Genomic DNA, 19,959 nt, shown 5'->3' with positions numbered 1-19,959 from the left:
AAAGAGGGGGAGGCCTTCAACGAGATGGATTGACATGGTGGCTGCAATGATGGGCTCAAGTATAGTAGGGATTGTGGGGCTGGCACGGGATCGGGCGGTGTTTCGTTCTGCTGTGCATGGGGTCGCTATGAGTCGGAAATGACTTGACGGCACTTAACAGCAACAACGTAGTAAGCATTCCAAACCAAACCCACTGCCATGAAGTCGGTTCCAACTCATAGTGATCCTTCCTTGAGTTTCTGAGGTGGTATCACTACAGAATTAGATTGCCCAACTGTTCTAGTTACCTAGTGCTGCTCTGACAAGAATATACCACAAATGGGATGGCCTTAACAAACAGGAGTTTATTCTCTTACAGTTTGGAGGCTTTGAGCCCACGTTCAAAGTGCCAGGCTCTAGGGGCTGGGTGAAAGCCCTTCAACCTTGGGGTCCAGCTCTGCCTCAAGCTCCCGGCCCACTGAAGATAGAGGCTTTTCTTCACTCATACAGCTGCTGGCTACTGAGGCTGCTAAGCCCAAGGTTGACAAGTAAAATGGCACCATCCCAATGTTACCAAAACACACGGCAGGCCATTAAAGTCCATTGTAAATCCCAAGGTGAGCAGAGCATGGCAGGCTACCGAACAACGATACAGCTATGTACAGGGTCCAAGCGTGTCATAAGCTAGAAACCATTCCCAAAGCTGCTTCTTATATATGGGAGGCAGACCAAAGACCCAAAGCAGCTCTCAGCTGCTTGTGGTAGATCCCACCATCGAGCTGATTGCCAGTCTTATCATGGGGAATAACTACCACCAGTGCCCAGCCACTCAGCCAGGCCCAGCCAAGTTGACACACAAACATAACCACCACACCAACCTTCCAATAGTAACCAATATATGTCCTTTCCGAGGATGAGATGTGTGTGCCCAAATTTGAAAAAGATGTCCAAGGGAAGGACTTCTTGGTAAGAAAGTCCTTCTAGGAATAGCAGTAACTTGATGGATGCAGTGTTTTTTCTTTAATTTTCATCTTTAGAAACTAGAAATTGTCAATTTCTCAGTTGTGATGTCATGTATTTCTAGGTAATTCATTGACATCAACCAAATTCACAAGTCTTAAATTATATATTTAAAAAAACAAACAAAACAGAAAAAGATACAGGGAGGCCTCCATTAGGTGTGTGATACCCCCAGGAGCCAAGATATCTGGCTAAAAATTATAAATGATAAAACTTCATTGTAATTGTCTCTTTCTTCTACTAAATTTTAAGTTCCTCTAGGCTAGGGACAGCCTCACTCATCACTGTATTTGCTCATCATGGCATACCTGACATTGAATATCAATAATGGCCTATAGTAAGGTCTTAATTCTTGAATGAATGAATGATCAGAAAGCAACTTGCAGAGTAACAGAAGCCCAATTTAACACAGGCTATCCTGGCTTTATAAGGAATACCATCCTCAGTGATTGGAAACATCCTTGTATTCTAGTCTGTCCCTCATTTTTTTAAAAAATATATTTGAAATATAATTTATGTAGAGTGAAATACAAAAAACTAAAGTGACATGGGTCAATGGTCAATACATGTATTTTATATATTTTTTTGCAATGTTCCCTCCCCTCCCCTCTCACCCCTGGTAACCAACAAAGAAAGTTTCCTTCCATATATAAACCTTTCCTTGACTTTTTACAATAATGAACTAATACTATATTTGTCCTTCTGTGATTTACTTATTTCACTCAGCATAATGTCCTCCAAGTTCATCTGTGTTACGTAGCTGTTTTTCAGATTCTACATAATTCTTTAGTGTTGCATAGTATTCCATTGTGTGTATGTACCATAGTTTGGTTATCCATTCTTCTGTTGATGGGAACAACCTAGGTTGTTTCCATCTTTTTGCTATTGTAAATAACCATTAGTGCTGGGGTGAGATGATATCTCATTGTTGTTTTGATTTGCATCTCTCGGATGGCTAATGATCATGAGCATTTCTTCATGTATTTGTTGGTTGCCTGAATATCCTCTTTGGTGAAGTATCTGTTCGTGTCTTCTGCCCATTTTTTAATTGGATTGTTAATCTTTTTGTTGTTGAGGTATTGGAGTTTTATATAAATTTTAGAGATAAGTCCCTTGTCAGATATGTTGTTGCCGAATATTTTTTCCCAACCTGTAGGCTCTTTTGACTCTTTTGGAGAAGTTTTTGGAAGAACATAAAAATTTAATTTTTAGAAGGTCCCATTCATCTAGTTTATCTTCTGCTGTTTGTGCATTTTGGGTTATGCTTGACAGTCTATTTATGCCATAAATTGTTGTTGTTGTTTGCCGTCGAGTCGGCCCCGACTCATAGCGACCCCTCCTTGGGTTTCCGAGGCAGTATCACTACGGAAGTAGGATTGCCCAACCTTCCTTCCGAGGAGTGGCTGGTGGGTTTGAACCGCCAGCCTTCTGGTTAGCAGTCAAGTGCTTTTAGCCACTATGCTACCAGAGCTCCCCTAAATTTGCCCTGAGTTTTTCCTTGAGGAACTTTATAGTTTTAGGTTTCACATTTAAGTCTTTGATTCATCTGGAGTTAGCTTCTGTGTATGGTGTTAGGTACAGATCTTGTTTCATTTTTTTGCAAATGGATATCCGATTTTGCCAGCACAATTTGTTAAAGAGATCATCTCTTCCCATTTAATGTGATTTCAGCCCTTTGTCAAAGATCAGCTGCCCATAGGTTGAAGGATCTATTTCAGGGTTCTCAATTCTGTTCCACTGGTCTATGTGTCTGTCATTGTATCAGAACCAGGCTGTTTTGACTAGTATGGCTGTATAGTAGGTTTTGAGATCCAGGAGTGTGAGACCTCCTACTTTGTCCTTCTTCTTCAATAGTGTTTTGCTTATTCGAGGTCTCATTCCTTTCCATATTCTCTCTCATTTTATAATACTGGCAGATTAGTGCTCTTTGGTTCCTATTTTCCTAGATTCCAAGCAAAACACAGATCTGTTAATTTAGACTTTCTTCAGAGAACCAGTTTACCATACAATGATGAGGCTATACCTTTCAATAAGTTCATGTTAGTTGCCATCAAGTCAATTCTGACTCATGGTGGCTAGTCCTACTCTTTAGCAATTCCCAGGTAATCTCAATAACAACTTTACAAACCAGTATTTGTGGAGTATTTCTTTAGGTGGCTTCTCTCTCTAATTTTATGTTAGTAATATTTATTGAGCCAGGCACTGTCCTAGGCACTGGAGTCACAGGGAAAGAGACACTTTCTCCCTTTAAGGAGTTTGTATCCTAGTGATGGATAGTAAATGTGTAATAGACAAATGTGTTGATTTTTAATTTAACTTTTCTGGATCTTATTGCCACCCTTGCTTATCATTGCAAAACTGCTGACTATAGTGTAGGTTAGGAAGATAAGTAGGTTAGCAAATTATGAATTGAGTTTTAAAAAAACAAATTCAATAAAGAAGTACATACATTTCTCATTTCACAACATTTTTGGCCTTTACTGTACATGGCCAATTATAAAGACTCTTTTAATGAGATAGTAACTACTTCCTAAAGTTTTATGGCATGTAAATCTTGTCCTTCAATCCCTGTAGACTTCTTGCATGAGTGTATTATTTGCAGTAGATTAAAAAAAAAAAATTCTGAATGAAAGGATATGTGAACTATAAATGCCATATGTGATTTTGGAAGAATAATGACTTGTTTTCAAACATAAGATGGAAATAATGATATTTATTTATTTACCTAAATTGGAGAGTAAGATGAGCAATTTGACACTTTAAAGCTCTAGATCATTTTCATTAAAAATAATTTTTGTAGCCAATGTTCATTACATCTCAGAGTTTTAGGAGCTCTGGTGATGTGATGATTAAGGCACTTGGCTGGTAACTGAAAGGTCAGTGGTTCCAATCTATGAACTGCTCCAGGGGAGAAAGATGTGGTAGTCTGCTTCTGTGAAGATTACAGACCTGGAGACCCTGTGGGGAAGTTCTACTCTGTCCCATCGGGTCACTATGTGGTCAGAATTGACTCGATGGCAGTCACTGATAAATAAACCTTGATACTTTGCTCATGTTTCCTACTCTGTGTTTCTTTGGAAGATCATTGGGCTCCACAATGAAGACATTTGCTGATCACAATCCCAGGTTGGATATTTTAGTTCAAACATTCAAACATGCAGTTCAAATATGTGAAGTGTAAGACTATCTCTGTTGCTTAACTAAGCAGAGCTCTGCTAATCTGGTTTTAAACCCTGGATTCAGAGCAGGCTTTCCAGCTATCAACCCTTATTCTTGGATGTTGCCCTAACAATGTTTTTTTTTTTTTTTTTTATCACTTTCTTTCTCCTGAGCCAGCTTGCTTGCATCCCCTCCCAAAGTCAATTTTACGTTGATTACTCAAACTCTCTCATCTGCTTTTTTATCTGTGAAGGAATGACTTTATGGTTCAGGCCAGATCTTATTATGCAACAGCAATGTTTTTTTTTTTTTTAATTTTAAAGACAATGTTGCTGTTAGTTGCCATTGAGTAGGTTCAGACTACAGTGACCCTATGCACAACAGAATGAAACACTGCCTGGTCTTGCGCCATCCGCAGAATCATTGCTGTGTTTGAGACCATTATTGCAGCCACTGTGTCAATCCATCTCCTTGAGGGTCTTCTTTTTTTTCCCCTCTCTGTTTTACCAAGCATGATATCCTTCTCCAGGCTGGGTCCTCTTGATAACATGTCTCACCATCCTTGTTTCTAAGGAGCATTCTTCCAAGACAGATTTGTTCATTCTTCTAGCAGTCCATGGTATATTCATTATTCTCTGCCAACACCATAATTCAAATGCGCTAATTCTTCTTCACTCCTCTTTATTTCTTGTCCAGTTTTCCTCACGCATATGAGGAGATTGAAAATAATATGGCTTTGGTCAGGTGCACCTTAGTCCTCAAGATGACATCTTTGCTTTTTAACGCTTGCAACAGCAAGGGGGAAAAAAAAAAGACAATAGAGCAGTTGATTTCTTTTCCTTTAGAATGCCATTTTTTCCACACTGTGTAGATTATGGTATCACTTAGGAATATGTACCTTTGAACTTAATTTATCTGTGAATTATGTTTGAAGCTGTTTTGTTTTCAAAGACAAATGAAATATTCTACTCACTTATTCATCAAATACATATTGCTCATCTCCTCTGTCATAGTTAACTGTGATGGGTGCAATAGTGGTCCAACAGACACAGCCTCTTCCCTCATGGACATTGTCTAGAGGGAGAAGAAGCAGTAAAATCACTCTGCTTGTAACAGAGTGGCTAAAGAGTAAGTCCTAGAATTTAGTATATGTGGTTTTCTCTTGTTCTTTTTTTCTTTTTTTTTGGAAGTCTCTGAAAATAGCTGTCTTTATATAACATAAGGAAATATGAATCCAAATGAATCTAAAAGATTTTTATTACATATTCTCACAATTTTTTAATTGGCACTTTTTAGAACCGTAGATGTTAAGGAGCATCCAGTCCAACCCCATGATTAAAAATAGACAGACAAACAGTAACAAATATAGACAAGGAAGCTGAAGCCCAGAGGGGCTTAAGTGAGTTTTGAAAGATCACATAATTTTGTGGCTGAGCTGGGACTATTCCCAGGTCTGCGTATTCCCAGGCTGCTGCTCCAGCCATTACACCAACCCTACATCAACCAGTGATGTAGATACTTAACTTGAATCAAATCAGACTCACTAAGGTAGAAATGAATGCAGCTGAACTGATCAATGTAGATGGCCATCTGGATCATTCTTGCTCCTATGGTACAGCTCAAAAAGAGATATGCTTTAGGCAAATGCCTTCTCTTCCCCCCTGCCCTTTTTTGCTATTTGTAGAAAAATACATATAATATCTGTTAATCTATTTCCTTCTTATATAAGGCAGGTCATAACCGACACATTTTGAGCTAATAGTTATATAGCATATCAGAAGAGTAAAGCTATCATTAAGGCTGCCCCATCAATCTAACACTAATCTTATTGAGTGATAATGGGAATTCAGTAATGCTTGAGGTGCCTTCAACATTGACCACTTGTTCATCCTCCCGTATCTTTTTAAGTACACCCAATAAAGATTAATTGTGAGATGATTTCAGACTATGTTTTCTATTAAGAAGTTTTCCTATAAACCTAAATCATAATTCAATTGCTTTATTTTTGGAGATCATGTTTGTTGAAGAGTGGTAGTGAAATATACTTTAAAAAAAAATAAAAAAGTTAAGTTTGCCCTGTTTTACAGGTATTTCATGTTTCTCCAAAAATACAGAATGCAAGTACCAAAAGATGTGCCTACTTCGCCATTTAAAATAATAATAATAACAAAAAAAACATCATAATAACAATAGCTAACATGTCTGCGTGCTGACTATGTGCCAGGCTAACATGTGTTGCATGCTGACTGTATGCCAGGCAGTGATAAGGGCTTTGCATTCATCCTTTCTTTTCTCAGAACAGCATTAGGAGGAGATGTCACTCCTGTCTTTAGGTTGTAGATGTAAAGGCTGAAGCTTAGAAATTACAGACTTTGCCCAAGATCACAAAGCTAGTAGAAGAAAGTGTGATCCCAGGAAATGCTGAATCCTGTGCTATAACCGTGATGTCCCTGGGTGGTACAAATGGTTAATGAGCAAGACTACTAACCAAAAGGTTAGAGATTCAAGTTCACCCAGAGGTACCTTGGAAGAAAGGCCTAGTGTTCTACTTTTGAAAAATCATCCATTGGAAGCTGGTGGAGCACAGTTCTGCTCTGATGCACATGGGGTCACCATGAGTCAGCACTGACTCAACAGCAACTGGGTTACCCTAACCATAATGCTGTACTACCTGCCCAGCAGAGCACAAACTGAACTCTTCGCGTATCACATCTTTACTCTAAGAGGTTGACTTATCTTCAGTTAAAGAAATAAATTCTTTACCTTTAAGGATTCCTAATTTTTTCTACTTTCTAATTGTATTAGGCTGGGTTTCTAAAGAAGCAAAACCAGGAAAACTTATATATACATATAGAGAAAAAGAAATTTATCATAGGAAAATGGCTCACATACTTATGGAAGCTGGCAAGTCCCAAGTTCTTGGACCAAACGTCAAGCTGGAGGCTTTTCCTGACTTACTCAGCTGCAGAGGCTGATGAGCTCAAGGTTGGCAGGCAGTATACCGGCTGTTGACTCCAATGAATGATGAATCCAAGATCTCCAGGTCGAATGGTAGATTGTCTGCTCACAGACAGTTGTAGGCAGCACAACAGGATCCCGATCCACAGAAGAGTGTCTCTTTTCCAGGATGTCTATAAATATATTGGAAGCAGGCCACACCCCTAGGGAAACTCCTTTTCAACAGATTGGCTGCTCAAAACATATACATCCGATCCCATCATGGGAATAACCCACATCACACCTGCTTAAGCCACACAGAATTGTGGTCCAGCCAAGTTGACACACAGCTCCAACTATCACACTAACCATTGTGTCTGTTGAGATCTTCTAGCTGTTCCATAAAATTCTATCTGTGGGCTCTCTACCCTTTAAAAATATTTCTTTTTGTTCCTCATGTACCTTAAAGTTGTACTTCTCTCAGCAAGCTGAATGACCCATGTGAAAAAAATTCCTTGGAGGAGTAATTCAGGGAGATGTGTTATGGGTTGTAGCATTTTTTTCTTGCTAACAATTTAAGATGTACTTGTATTTAGTTCTGCGAGGGGGTCCACTCACTGGAAGCTACAGGCTCCGACAGTTTCACCTTCACTGGGGGTGCACTGATGACCACGGCTCCGAGCATGTAGTAGATGGAGTGCGATACGCTGCAGAGGTAAGGCATCGGCCATAACTCAGTGACTCAGAGTTTTGCAGTGTGGTGGGATTTAAGGTGCAATGGGGACTACTCAAGGAGCCCTGGTGGTGCCATGGGTAAGCACTCAGCTGCAGACAGAAAGGTCAGCAGTTATACTCATCAGCCGTTCCGTGGGAGAAAGATGTGGCAGTCTGATTCTGTAAAGACTTCAGCCTTCGAAATTTAACTCTATCCTTCCTATAGGGACACTCTCAGTCCGAATCAACTCATTGGCAACTGGTTTGATATTTTTGTTTAGGGACAGCTCTCTTCACCCCACGTAGATCCTTGAGCTAATTACATATCTCTGTGCCTGAAGTTCCTTTATTCATTCAGTATGAGAGTTTTTCAACATGGCAGCTTTAAACATGGCTCTTCTAAGCCTTAAACCAGTCCTGAAATCTAAGGTTATTCTCATTTCATAAATGTGTAAACTGGAGATTTGTAGAGATTATTTACCTAGCAAGGAATCAGTTGAGATGATTTTAAACCCAGGATTGTCGGATACTAAATTATGAACTCTTGCTGAGATATCTGTTGCATCCTCTAAAGGGCCCATTGAAAGAAATGTTTGTTTTAGGTCCAACTGTGTACATCTTTAGTCTAGACAAATATATTCTAATATTACAAAAGTCTACATTAAAAAAAAAACAAAAACAACCCAGTTTGAGTCAATTCTGCTCATAGTGACGTTTGAATATGTGATAATAAATGGAGGCTTAAAATGGAATCTCAGTTAATTATTCAGGTCATTGCTAAAGGATAGCATAATAAGCATTTACTGACTTGTTACTTTCTCACTGGGAAGTTACTCCTTTTTAATGGTAATTATATTCATTAATAGTGCTCTACTTTTTTAATCCTCTGGTTAAAGGACATATAGTAATATGCTTCAATCTGTAATATGGTGAAATGTTACTAACACTTAGCTTTACATGCAATGAAAGTGAATTATTGTAAGACTCAACCAAAGGAAATTCACATGAAAATAATTGGGTTTGTGAGTCGTCCAGGCAAGGCGGAGCATTTGTACCAGATGAGGACAGTTTCTCTTCATTTTCTCGTGGTGATTGAGCTGTGAAATTATATGCCCTTTTGTAGCTTTGCTGCTCAGAGGAATTCAGAAATGGAATTTCTTTCCCATTTTATTCGTCTATTAACATGTACAGCTGCCCTTTGAGGCTTTCCACTTTGCCTACAAAGCAGTTTTGTTTGAGGCCAAACATATTAGAGTATAGGACCTGCCTTGCTCTCAGGATGGAAAAATAAATTGTACACATAGTGTTATAGGGTGATGGACAAAAGATGCCAAGACGCTAGAATGAAGGACTTCTGAATGTAGATGTTATCTCAGTTTTTATGTCTTCTACTGAATGATCCTCATGTTTGCTTACAAAATTGTTTTGTGTTTTATTTTAACAAGTTGTTTTAAATCTCAGAAGCTCTGTGGAGATTAAGAACTGCCTGCTTTGGATCATAACTCTCTAATTTTCCTAAGGAATTCTGGAAAATCTGTCACATTGCTTTGTAGTTACACCTTGTACTTTCATAAGCTTGAAAGTATACTCTCACGGAAGTTTATTTTGAATTGGCAAGTAGTCTTCTGAAAAGAACCCTCATACCCTGGAAGCTCTGGTAGCATAGTGGCTAAGGCACTTGACTGCTAACCAGAAGGCTGGTGGTTCAAACCCACCAGCCACTCCTCGGAAGGAAGATGGGGCAATCTACTTCCGTAGTGATACTGCCTTGGAAACCCAAGGAGGTTGGGGCCGACTCAACAGCACATAACAACAACATCCTGAAGTTTGGCAAAGACTCAGACTCCTGACCTTCCAAGCAAGGGTTGTCTTTATCGATTTCCCTTCTTGAAGTTGATAATGCTTTGATTGGAGCTTCACACTGTCCTTTAATATTTATTTAAGGATATTTCTTATTTCATTTCATGATGCATTTATTCATTTATTCCCTCACTCTGTAAGAATTTATGAGAGCCACTATGTCCCCGATCTTTGCCCAGGCTACTCACATTCATCCTGAAGGCACTGCCTGGAAGGAAGTAGGGATGTCATGAGTCCTGATAACCATGCAGCCCAACCCACACTCTGGCAAAGTGTTTAAAGCATTTGGCTGCTAATCAAAAGGTCATCAGTTTGAACCTCACCAGCTGCTCCTTGGAGAAAGATGAGTCAGTGTGCTTCCATAAAGATTTACAGCCTTAGAAACCCTGTGGAACAGTTTGTCTCTGTCCTAAAGGGTTACTATGAGTTGCAATTGACTCTGTGGCAGTGAGGTTTGATTTTGATTTTAACCCAGACTTTGAGGTCATGGACCACTTTCTTACAGAAAAGGTCTTTAAGCTGAGACCTGAAAAGTAAACAGAAGTGAACCAGAAAAAGGGGAGAGATACCACTGATCCCACACAGAACCATGTGGGAGGCCTTGGGGTGAAAGAGCCTCACACATTTGAAGAACAGAATTACCAGTGTGATAAGAGCATGAGGGGAGGCAAGGTTGGAGAGGCCAGGAGGGGCCTGATTCTAAGGAAAGCCATATTACAGATCATGAACATTATTCTCAGTACAATGGGAAACCATTGAATGGTTTTGAATTGGGAATGATCAGATTTGGATATTTAGATTGGACAGAAGCAGGAGTGGACATGAGGAGCCACATCAGATGCTTCTGGGGAAGTCATAGGTGATAAATGAAGGAGGCTTGAACTTCAGTGCAGGTGGAAGACTGGATGGGTAGAAAAGGCAGCTTCAGTGGTATTTGTTGATTAGATTTGAGGGAAGGAGAGGAGAAGAGAAGTGAAGGTTTCTTGTTCAAGATAGGAGATGCTGATGGAAGAAGAGGACCTCAGGGTGGATGGTTGTCAGGGTTAGGCATTAAACAAATAAGTGGTAAGTGCATTGACAGAAATAATACCACATGATATGAGTGATTGGGAGAGGCCTCTTGTGATGTTACTTGGAATTGAGACTAAATGACAAGCAGTCATGAGAAAATTGAGGGAGAGTTTTCTGGGAAGTGGAATCAACAAGCACAAAAGCTTTAAGACAGAAATGAAGTTCGCATGTTCAAGAACAGAAGGATGTTGGCCGACGGGATTGGAACTTAATGAGCAAGGAGAGTAGTAGGAGGGGTCCTAGAGAGTCATACAGTGGCCACATCATATCAAGCTTTGTGGACGATGGTGAGCAGGTTGGATTTTTTCCTTAATGTAGTGGGAAGAAGACAAGGGCAATTTTGAGTAGGGGAATGACATATTATGTTCTATATTTTGCAAAACCTAACTGATTGCTAAGAGCTCTGATGGCATAGTGGTTAAAACATTCAAGCTCTGATAGCATCGTGCCTAAGGCACTTGACTGCCTACCAGAAGGCTGGCAGTTCAAACCCACCAGCCACTCCTCGGAAGGAAGGTTGGGCAATCTACTTCTGTAGTGATACCACCTCAGAATCCCAAGGAGGGGTTACTATGAGTCGGGTTTGACTCGATGGCAAATAACCACAACAACAACAGCTAACCAAAAGTTTGGCAGTTTGATCCCACTAGTGGCTCCTTGGGAGAAAGATGAGGAAGTCTGCTTCCATAAAGATTTATAGGTTTGGAAACCCTATGAGGGCAACTGTACTTTGTCCTAAAGAGTCACGGTGAGTTGGAATTGACTCAATGTCAGTTTTTTTTTTTTTTTTTTAAACTGACTGCTACGTGGAGAATGCACTGTCACAAGTGAACGTTGAAGCAAGGAGATAAATTAGAAGGCTATGGAAGTAGTCCAAGTGAGAGATGACGACAGTTTGTGGTATGAGGGTGGTGGAGATGAAGAGATCTAGACAGATCTGTGATATGCTTGGGAGGTAAAACATATGGCACTGGAGGTAAAATCCTTGCTAAAGAAAAGGATGTCAGAAGGAGGAAGGAAGGAAAGGAGACTAGAAGCATTTCTAAGGTTTTGGCTTGAGCAACAAGAAAGATGGTTGTGCCATTAACTGAGATGAGGAAGTCCAGAAGAAGGCTGTAGAGAGGAATTAACTTTCTTTTTGGACATGATAACTTTGAGATGCCCATTAATCATTCTAGGCTCTCATTTAAATAGGCTGTTGGATATACCAAGCTGGGGTTTAAAGAAGAAGTCAGAGCTGGAGATGAAGGTCTTTGGGAGTCACTTGCATCTGGTTTTAAGACAAAATAATCCCCTTGTATTCAGCTATAGAAATGATTCCAAGGTGTTAGTTTTTTCAGCCACTTTTGTACCTAATTTCATGACTACCAGAAAATTGTGTCCTTTTAATAAACAAGAAGAAGGAAGAAAAAACCATTTAAAGCTGTAATATATAAAAATGTACTTTTTGGCCTAATCTGATGATTACAGAGAGAGATTAAAATGATCTGAACCATGAACATTTTAATTCAAGAATTGTTGTTGTTGTTATGTGCCGTCAAGTTGGACCTGACCCATAGCGACCACTCCTTGGGTTTCCGAGGCAGTATCACTACGGAAGTAGATTGCCCCATCTTCCTTCCGAGGAGTGGCTGGTGGGTTTGAACCGCCAGTCTTCTGGTTAGCAATCAAATGCCTTAGCCACTATGCTACCAGAGCTCCCTTATGTACCTACAAAAGAATAGGCTAATAGTCCATTCTGTCTTTGGAACTTTGTCTGATTACAGTTTATACTGAACACATGATAAGCATATTAAATATGTAATTGATAGTAAAACTACGATTTGAAAATCAATGGTAGGTTTTTGGCATGGTAAGCAAATTTCATGTACCACTATTATGCAGTTTAAAAGTACTAAAGTGGAATAATATTATTACTTAGAAATTATTTTCTAATAGACAATAATCTTATTTCCATTTTTGTAGTGGATATAATGCTTTTTTTGTCATTTATGGTGGCATAATGCCTAAGGCACTTGACTGCTAACCAGAAGGCTGGCGGTTCAAACCCACCAGCCACTCCTTGGAAGGAAGGTTGGGCAATCTACTTCCGTAGTGATACTGCCTCGGCAACCCAAGGAGGGGTCGCTATGAGTCAGGTTTGACTCGATGGCACATAACAACAACAACAATACCTAAGGCATTTGACTGCTATCCAGAAGGCTGGCTGTCCAAACCCATCAGCCACTCCTTGGAAGGAAGATGGAGCAATCTACTTCCGTAGTTATGCCACCTCAGAAACCCAAGGGGGGGGGGTGTCACTATGAGTTGGATCCGACACCACCACGGCAGTGAGTTTTTTGTTTTATCTCAATCATGGCTGCTGTTATTGTTAGTCAGAAAATGAGTTTGCCATTTGCTTGTGTTTTAACTCTTTTGTGTCCCACGGGATACATATGTTGTTGTTGTTGTTATGTGCTGTCGAGTCGGCCCCGACTCATAGCAACCCCTCCTTGGGTTTCTGAGACAGTATCACTACAGAAGTGGGATTGCCCAACCTTCCTTCCAAGGAGTGTCTGGTGGATTTGAACCGTCAGCCTTCTGGTTAGCAGTCAAGTGCCTTAGGCACTATGCTACCAGAGCTCCTGGGATACAATAGTCTACCAAAATTTTAGCCTCTCAATTTTCTTGGGAAACTGCTATCCCCATTGTAGTATGTGCTATCACCTGGTGGGGACCTATATAACTGCGTGAATCTGAAGAGACCAGACTTACCCCACCATTCCTGCCACCAGAGTCACTGGGGACATATGTGTCACAAAAAAATTGCTTCAAAATCCATGTTACCTCAAAACGACTTTTTCCATTGATTTCAGCATACCTTCTGTTGCTAAAAACACATGGTATTAACAAAAAATTCAAAACAGAAAATAATTTGGTCATGAAAGGGTTAATTCAGGACTGACTGCTAAAAAAAAAATGATTCCCTTCCCTTGAAGGTATTTCTTCCAGTTAAGAAATGCATGTGGGAGAGAGGAGGCCTTGTTAAAAAACAAAAAAAGAAAAAGGAAAAGAGAACTAGAGGGAAAAAAAAAAAGATTTTTTTTGAGGGGCTTGTTACCCATGATATAAATATGTACTTTTAACCAGCAGAGAGATTTAACTAGATGCACCTCTTTAGTTACACATTCACTTTCTACTCTGTTGTTTTGTTTTCTATTCAGTTGAATTTTTTGTTAATACCATGTGTTTTCAGCAACAGAAGGTATGCTGAAACCAATGGAAAAAGTAGTTTTTGACCTTGAAGAAGTCATTTTGCATCTTTTTATCTCTCTGATGTCATCTCTTGATACATGAACAATGCTTGAGCAGTGAGCCATTTAGAACCACTGTAACATGTCCTCAGCCCCTCCCTTACTGGGAATGTCATCTGTCTCCTGTGAGCCAATTGTATCTCTGTGTCATCATCTGATATTTTCAGGTTTCTTTCCTCCCCCAAGTATCTCACACTAGCTTAGAACGTGGGCCCACAGGAAATCACTTTCCTCTTTCCATCTGCATATCCCACAGCCTTATTTGATTTGTGGAAGGTGCTCTGTTTTACAGTTCACTGTTTCTAGTAACCCTGCTGTCGAGAAATACCCCTTCCTCCTATTGGTTGTCTGTCAGATGTGGAGTTACATTTAAGGATGAGATAATGACGTGTGTTTGAATATATGAAATAATTTTGTAACAGCTGAAAAACCCAAATGCTGTCCAGTTGATTCTGACTCATGGTGACCCCTGTGTGTCAGAGTAGAGCTGTGCCCCGTAGGATTTTCAGTGGCTCATTTTTTCAGAAGTAGAGCACCAGGCTTTTCTTTCAAGGTGCCTCTAGGTGGTCTCAAAGCTCCAAGTTCACCATCTAGGATGCCAAAGTCAACCAGAAGGGTGATTTGGGCTTGAGGACCCATTTAAATGTTTCATCTCTAATGTGCCAAAAGGGTTCATTAGAAAGAGAGCTTATCTGAAGTCAGTCTCAAATATGGGTTCAAGTGGACAGCATGACCTGGACATAACCATTTACCATTGTAGCCAAACTTTTTTGGGTGGGTCACATGGCCCCTTCCTTCTATCTCAGTTTATTGTTCCCTTCACAAAGACTGAAGGCTTTCCTAACATGTTTTTTGCCTTATTCCTGTTTTTTTTTTTTCTTGAGGTCAAACCATTTTATTGAGGAGTTTCTGGGGGCCCGAGGCAGTGCGGACAATGAGGTCCGACGTTTGAGGTCCAGCCGAGATCTCCTGGAACTTGCAGCCACCAAAAGCCTAATTCCTGTTTTGTAGTCTTTCACATTTGTATGTTTAGGACACTACTTTGTTACTATGCTAGAACATTTGGGGCCCCTTTGGTTTTTGCAGAAGGCTCATTGGATGAAAGTAGAGTTGTGACGTAGATGATGTCTGGTTTCTGGAGTCCTGCCTCACTTCTTTCTCTTCTTCCTTCCCTCAGTAACACCACCTGCCTTTATTTTCTTCATCAGACAACCCTGATTCCTGAAGCCTCTTTTCCCCCATTAAAACTTGCTCTTAGCAAAGGATCTGAACATATTCATAGGAGATTGTAAATGTGTGAATGCTGCTTAAAATAGTTAGTCTTAATGAGAATTTGCCTTCTCAAGCCAAAGAAGTCAAACTACAGCTATAAGCATCCAATGGAGAAGTTTCTAGAAGAATTGGTCCTTGTTGGACCAGTTGGCAGCAGATTGTCCCTGAAAACCTGCTCTGTGGTGCTTTTATTGTATGAACTCAGTATGGGCCTATTTTGGACAGGGTGGAACTGCCCCATAGAGTTTTGCAGGCTGTAATCTTTACTGGAGCGGATTGCCAGGTCTTTCATCGCAGAGCCACTGATGGGTTCGAATTGCTGAGTGCTTAATCATTTCCCCACCAGGGCTCCTTACCTACTGTGTAGGTGTTGACATAGCCACCTATCTGTAAAACCTAAGCTTCAGTGGGTTCTGCTACCACTTGCTAACTCGCAATCACATCTCTCTGGAAAGCCTGGAGGGACCCTATGTTGTTTGGTAATAACGACTGGGGATTGTTTGGGCTAGAGGAGCTCAGCAGGATGTTCCAGGGCATCCTAAATGGTGTGTTGATTTTAATAAAATAAGACAGACTAGCTAAGTGACCAGACCCTTCAAATACAAGGATTCTGCCCAAGGTTCTTATGGATAATATATTACACATATGAATGAATGGGACCAGAGCATTTATATAGTTTTATTTGCATTTATGTTTTCAATGATTAAAAATTTTTTTGAGTTATATTGTGTGCCTCCCTTTCAGCTCCATGTTGTTCATTGGAATTCAGACAAATATCCCAGTTTTGTAGAGGCAGCTCATGAGCCTGATGGACTTGCTGTCTTGGGGGTATTTTTACAGGTAAGAATAAACTGATTTCATTTTAAATAATTAACCAGCTATTTTGGATAAAGAGTTTTCAATTATGGTGTAGACATTCAATCATTTCCTTAATAGCCAACTATTCTTTTGAAATGAATAGTAAAAATGTATGTATTAGTTTATGGCTCATCTAAGGATCTAGAACGTTGTCTTACGGTTTCTGTTATTGTCCATTGGTGATTTTTGTATGTATAGCAAGAGCAGCAACAAGAACAACAAAAACAATAGCGACAGAAGTAACAGCTGAGATTCTGAGAAGCAAAACCTTATTCTAGGCTCTTCCTGATTACACAATAATTAGCAAGATATTGTTGTTATTGTTATGTGCCGTGGAGTCGGACCCGACCCATAGCGACCCCTCCTTGGGTTGCCAAGGCAGTATCACCACGGAAGTAGATTGCCCCATCTTCCTTCCGAGGAGTGGCTGGTGGGTTTGAACCTTCAGCCTTCTGGTTAGCAGTCAAGTGAAAGAATAAAGTTCAAGCTCAGTTCTTTAATTTGAACACAATGGCTTGTTTCCACAAATACTATTTTTTTAAAATATTGTTTTGTTGTTTTTCCCTTTGTGTAATATTCACATGTGGTAAGACAAGTATCATTGTCATAGTACTTGTGGCAGGTTGGGCTGCTCGGCTATCACTGTGACCACATTCCTGTCGGGTGTGTTTATTTGCCATGTTACATACTTCTGTGTGCTATGTTGTAACTCCTGCAGCTGGGACTGGAGGAAGCATGGTGCAGAGGTGGAGAGTGGTGTGGATAACAATAGCCCCTTCCTTTGGCCTCCAAGTCTGAGTGGTGGCTGTAGGATCTAAGAGGGACAAGGGTTTTCACTTTAATTCTAAAGTGTATAAAAACTTCAGGTTGATTCAGGGCATTATAATGAAAAGAGTTACATAATGTAAAACTTGCAAAAGCCTGAACTTATATAAGGCAGAAACCTGTCAGGGAAGGAAAATTCAATTATTTTCTACCAATAGAGGACGATAGAAAAGTGGCAAGATTGCACCCTGTCAAAGAGAAAATAGATTCAGAAAAACAAGGTAGTCCCATGGCATTCCAGCTCTCATAGATTTCACTATATATATTCTCCTGAGGACCTTCAATTGTTTTAGGCTGAAAATGGGAGATGTTTTGGTCTAATGTTTTGATGCCACTGAAGACGGGGCAATCTACCTCAGTAAGGATTTACTACCTTGGAAATCTAAAGGAAGTTGCTATGAGGCGAATTCGACTCGATGGCAGTGAGTTTGGCTTTTTTTTTTTTTTGGTAGCCAGTTTTGGAGTCCCTGCGTGGTTAACTACTAACCAAAAGGTTGGAGGTTCGAGTCTACCCAGAGATGCCTCAGAAGAAAGATCTGGTGATCTACTTCTGAAAAACCAGCCATGGCAAACCCTGTGGAGCACAGTTCTACTCTGACACACACGAGGTCAGGTCACCATGAGTCAGAGCTGACTTTATGACACATGGTGATGGTGGTCATAGCCAGTTTGGACCTAGGGTCTGAAAGTCACATCTGGCTTAATAGTGCAGCTGATAGATATATTATAACTTCCTAAGCAAGGTTTCTTTCAAGGCACCTTATACCTTAAACATTTATAAAACTGAAAAATGAAACTGTTATTACTAGTTTTGGAACCACAACTGATGGTTCAGCCAAGAAACCCTGTAACATTATCTTGTTGTTTGTTGTTTAGATTCTTCTGGCAGGATAAGGCCAACAGGTAAAAGAGAACTTTGTTACAAAACAGTTGCTGATTGTTCTGGGTTGGATTAGCTTTAAATAAATATAATTGAAAAATAGTGACTGAAAGTGGTTTGGATCAAATCTGCTACAGTAACAATTTCTTTTGAAATTGCATGTTTTCAGATCGGTGAACATAATTCTCAACTGCAAAAAATTACTGACATTCTGGATTCTATTAAAGAAAAGGTAAAATAAGTCATTATTTGCAAATGCTTGACATAAGGAGCTCTGGTGGTTCAGTGGATAAGGCATTTGGCTGCTAACCAGAAGGTTGGTGATTCAAACCCACCAGCTGCTCTGTGGGAGGGAGATGAGGCAGTCTACTTCCATAAAGATTTACAGCTTTGGAAACCCTATGGAGGGTGGGTTGAGTTGGAATTGACTCAATTGCAGTGGATTTGGTTGGTTTTTGGAATGGTTAACATATTCCTAAGGAGCCCTGGTAGTGCAGTGGCTAGGTATTTGGCTGGTAAGCAAGTCAACAGTTTGAACCTACCAGCCACTCATGGGAGAAAGGTGTGGCAATCTGCTCCTGTAAATATTAACTCATTGCCTTTGAGTTGGATCCACTAATAGCAACCCCTCCTTGGGTTCCCAAGGCAGTATCACTACAGAAGTAGATTGTCTAACCTTCCTTTGAGGAGTGGCTCGTGGGTTTGAACTGCCAGCCTTCTGATTAGCCAGCCTTGGAAACCCTGTGGGGCAGTTCTACTCTATTCTATGGATCTCAATGAGTTAGAATCAACTTGACAGCAATTAGTGCATATATTCCTGTGAATATTCTGTCCTGAATTCACTTAACTTTTTTAAAGTCTAAGATCTTACACATAAGCTCATGCTGCCTGCTTCAAAGAAAGTTTGGAATGTTCGGGACCAATAGCACCGAATTATACTACCACTTCTGGAAAATTATGAAGGGGTGTTAAATGATCTAAAATTGTTGTTAACTGCTGTCAGGTTGGCCTGTGACTCATGGCGACCCTGTGCACAATGCAACAAACTGTTGCCCAGTCCTGCACCATCCTCATGATTGGGTTGGGAATTGGGCTGTTGTGATCCATGGGGTTTCCATTGGCTGATTGTTGGAAGTAGATCAGCAGACTTTCCTTCCTTGTCTATCTTAGTCTGGATGCTCCGCTGAAATCTGTTCAGCATCATGGCAACATTCAGTCCTCCACTGACAAACGGATGGTAGCTGTCTCTAAGGTGCATTGACTGGGTGTTGAAACTGGGTTTCCTGCATGGAAGGCAAGGATTCTACTACTGAACCACCAATGTGCTCTTCTCTCAAATAACCACTGATGATTAGCTATAATAATAACAATTTATGCATAAATAGTTTCTGGCATTGGAATTTTGCATAATAAATCTTTAATGATAAAACATTTTAAAGAACACATATTAAAACAAATTCTGTACTTCTTAAATCTAAATGGTGTGGTATTGATATTTTTAAAAGGCAGATACGAAATAATTCCATATTGTTTCTTTGGATATTTGTTTTTTGAGGTCTTTGGAAAGCTATACCATTGTAATTTATGGGAATTCTCTTTTTTCTCCCAGGGAAAACAAACTCGATTTACAAATTTTGACCCGTTATCTCTGCTTCCTCCATCCTGGGACTACTGGACCTATCCTGGTTCCCTTACAGTTCCACCTCTTCTTGAGAGTGTCACTTGGATCGTTTTAAAGGAACCTATAAATATCAGCTCTCAACAGGTACATCACCTCTTTCAGACTGATCCTTCCCTTAATCAGAGGAAACTGGGCTGAATCTTCATTTTTTAACCCTTTAAATTAAAAAATAAAACCTTTATTTTTTAAGCCCGTGTTTTCATTTCATTAATAGGATGATTGGTTGGACCAGATGAGATCTGTTTGAAAGGTGCTTTGGTGGTACAGTGGCTAAAGCACTGGTCTGCCAACCAAAAGTTTGACAGTTTGAACCCACCGGTAGCTCCTCAGGAGAACGATGAAGCAGTCTGTTTCCATAAAGATTTACAGTCTTGCAAACTCTGTGAGGCAGTTCTACTCTGTCTTATAGG

At 40.1% G+C, this 19,959-nt stretch overlaps 1 protein-coding gene across 1 annotated transcript in view; it reads left to right on the top strand.

Moving 5' to 3' along the window:
• The window catches only part of CA13 (carbonic anhydrase 13), a 50,480-nt gene that overhangs the window by 12,311 nt on the left and 18,210 nt on the right, over nucleotides 1-19,959 (top strand). The window contains exons 3-6 of the mRNA XM_007956186.1: nucleotides 7,692-7,810; nucleotides 16,050-16,145; nucleotides 18,038-18,100; nucleotides 19,478-19,633. Of these exons, the coding sequence (XP_007954377.1) occupies nucleotides 7,692-7,810; nucleotides 16,050-16,145; nucleotides 18,038-18,100; nucleotides 19,478-19,633 (434 nt within the window). The remainder of the gene's footprint in view (nucleotides 1-7,691; nucleotides 7,811-16,049; nucleotides 16,146-18,037; nucleotides 18,101-19,477; nucleotides 19,634-19,959) is intronic.

The sequence above is a fragment of the Orycteropus afer genome, unplaced genomic scaffold (assembly GCF_000298275.1).
Source record: "Orycteropus afer afer isolate SDZICR_OR568_19922 unplaced genomic scaffold, OryAfe1.0 scaffold00580, whole genome shotgun sequence".
NCBI classification, from domain to species: domain Eukaryota; kingdom Metazoa; phylum Chordata; class Mammalia; order Tubulidentata; family Orycteropodidae; genus Orycteropus; species Orycteropus afer.
The sequence above is the reverse complement of the archived record's forward strand: the minus strand, read 5'-3'. Positions and strand labels throughout refer to the sequence as shown.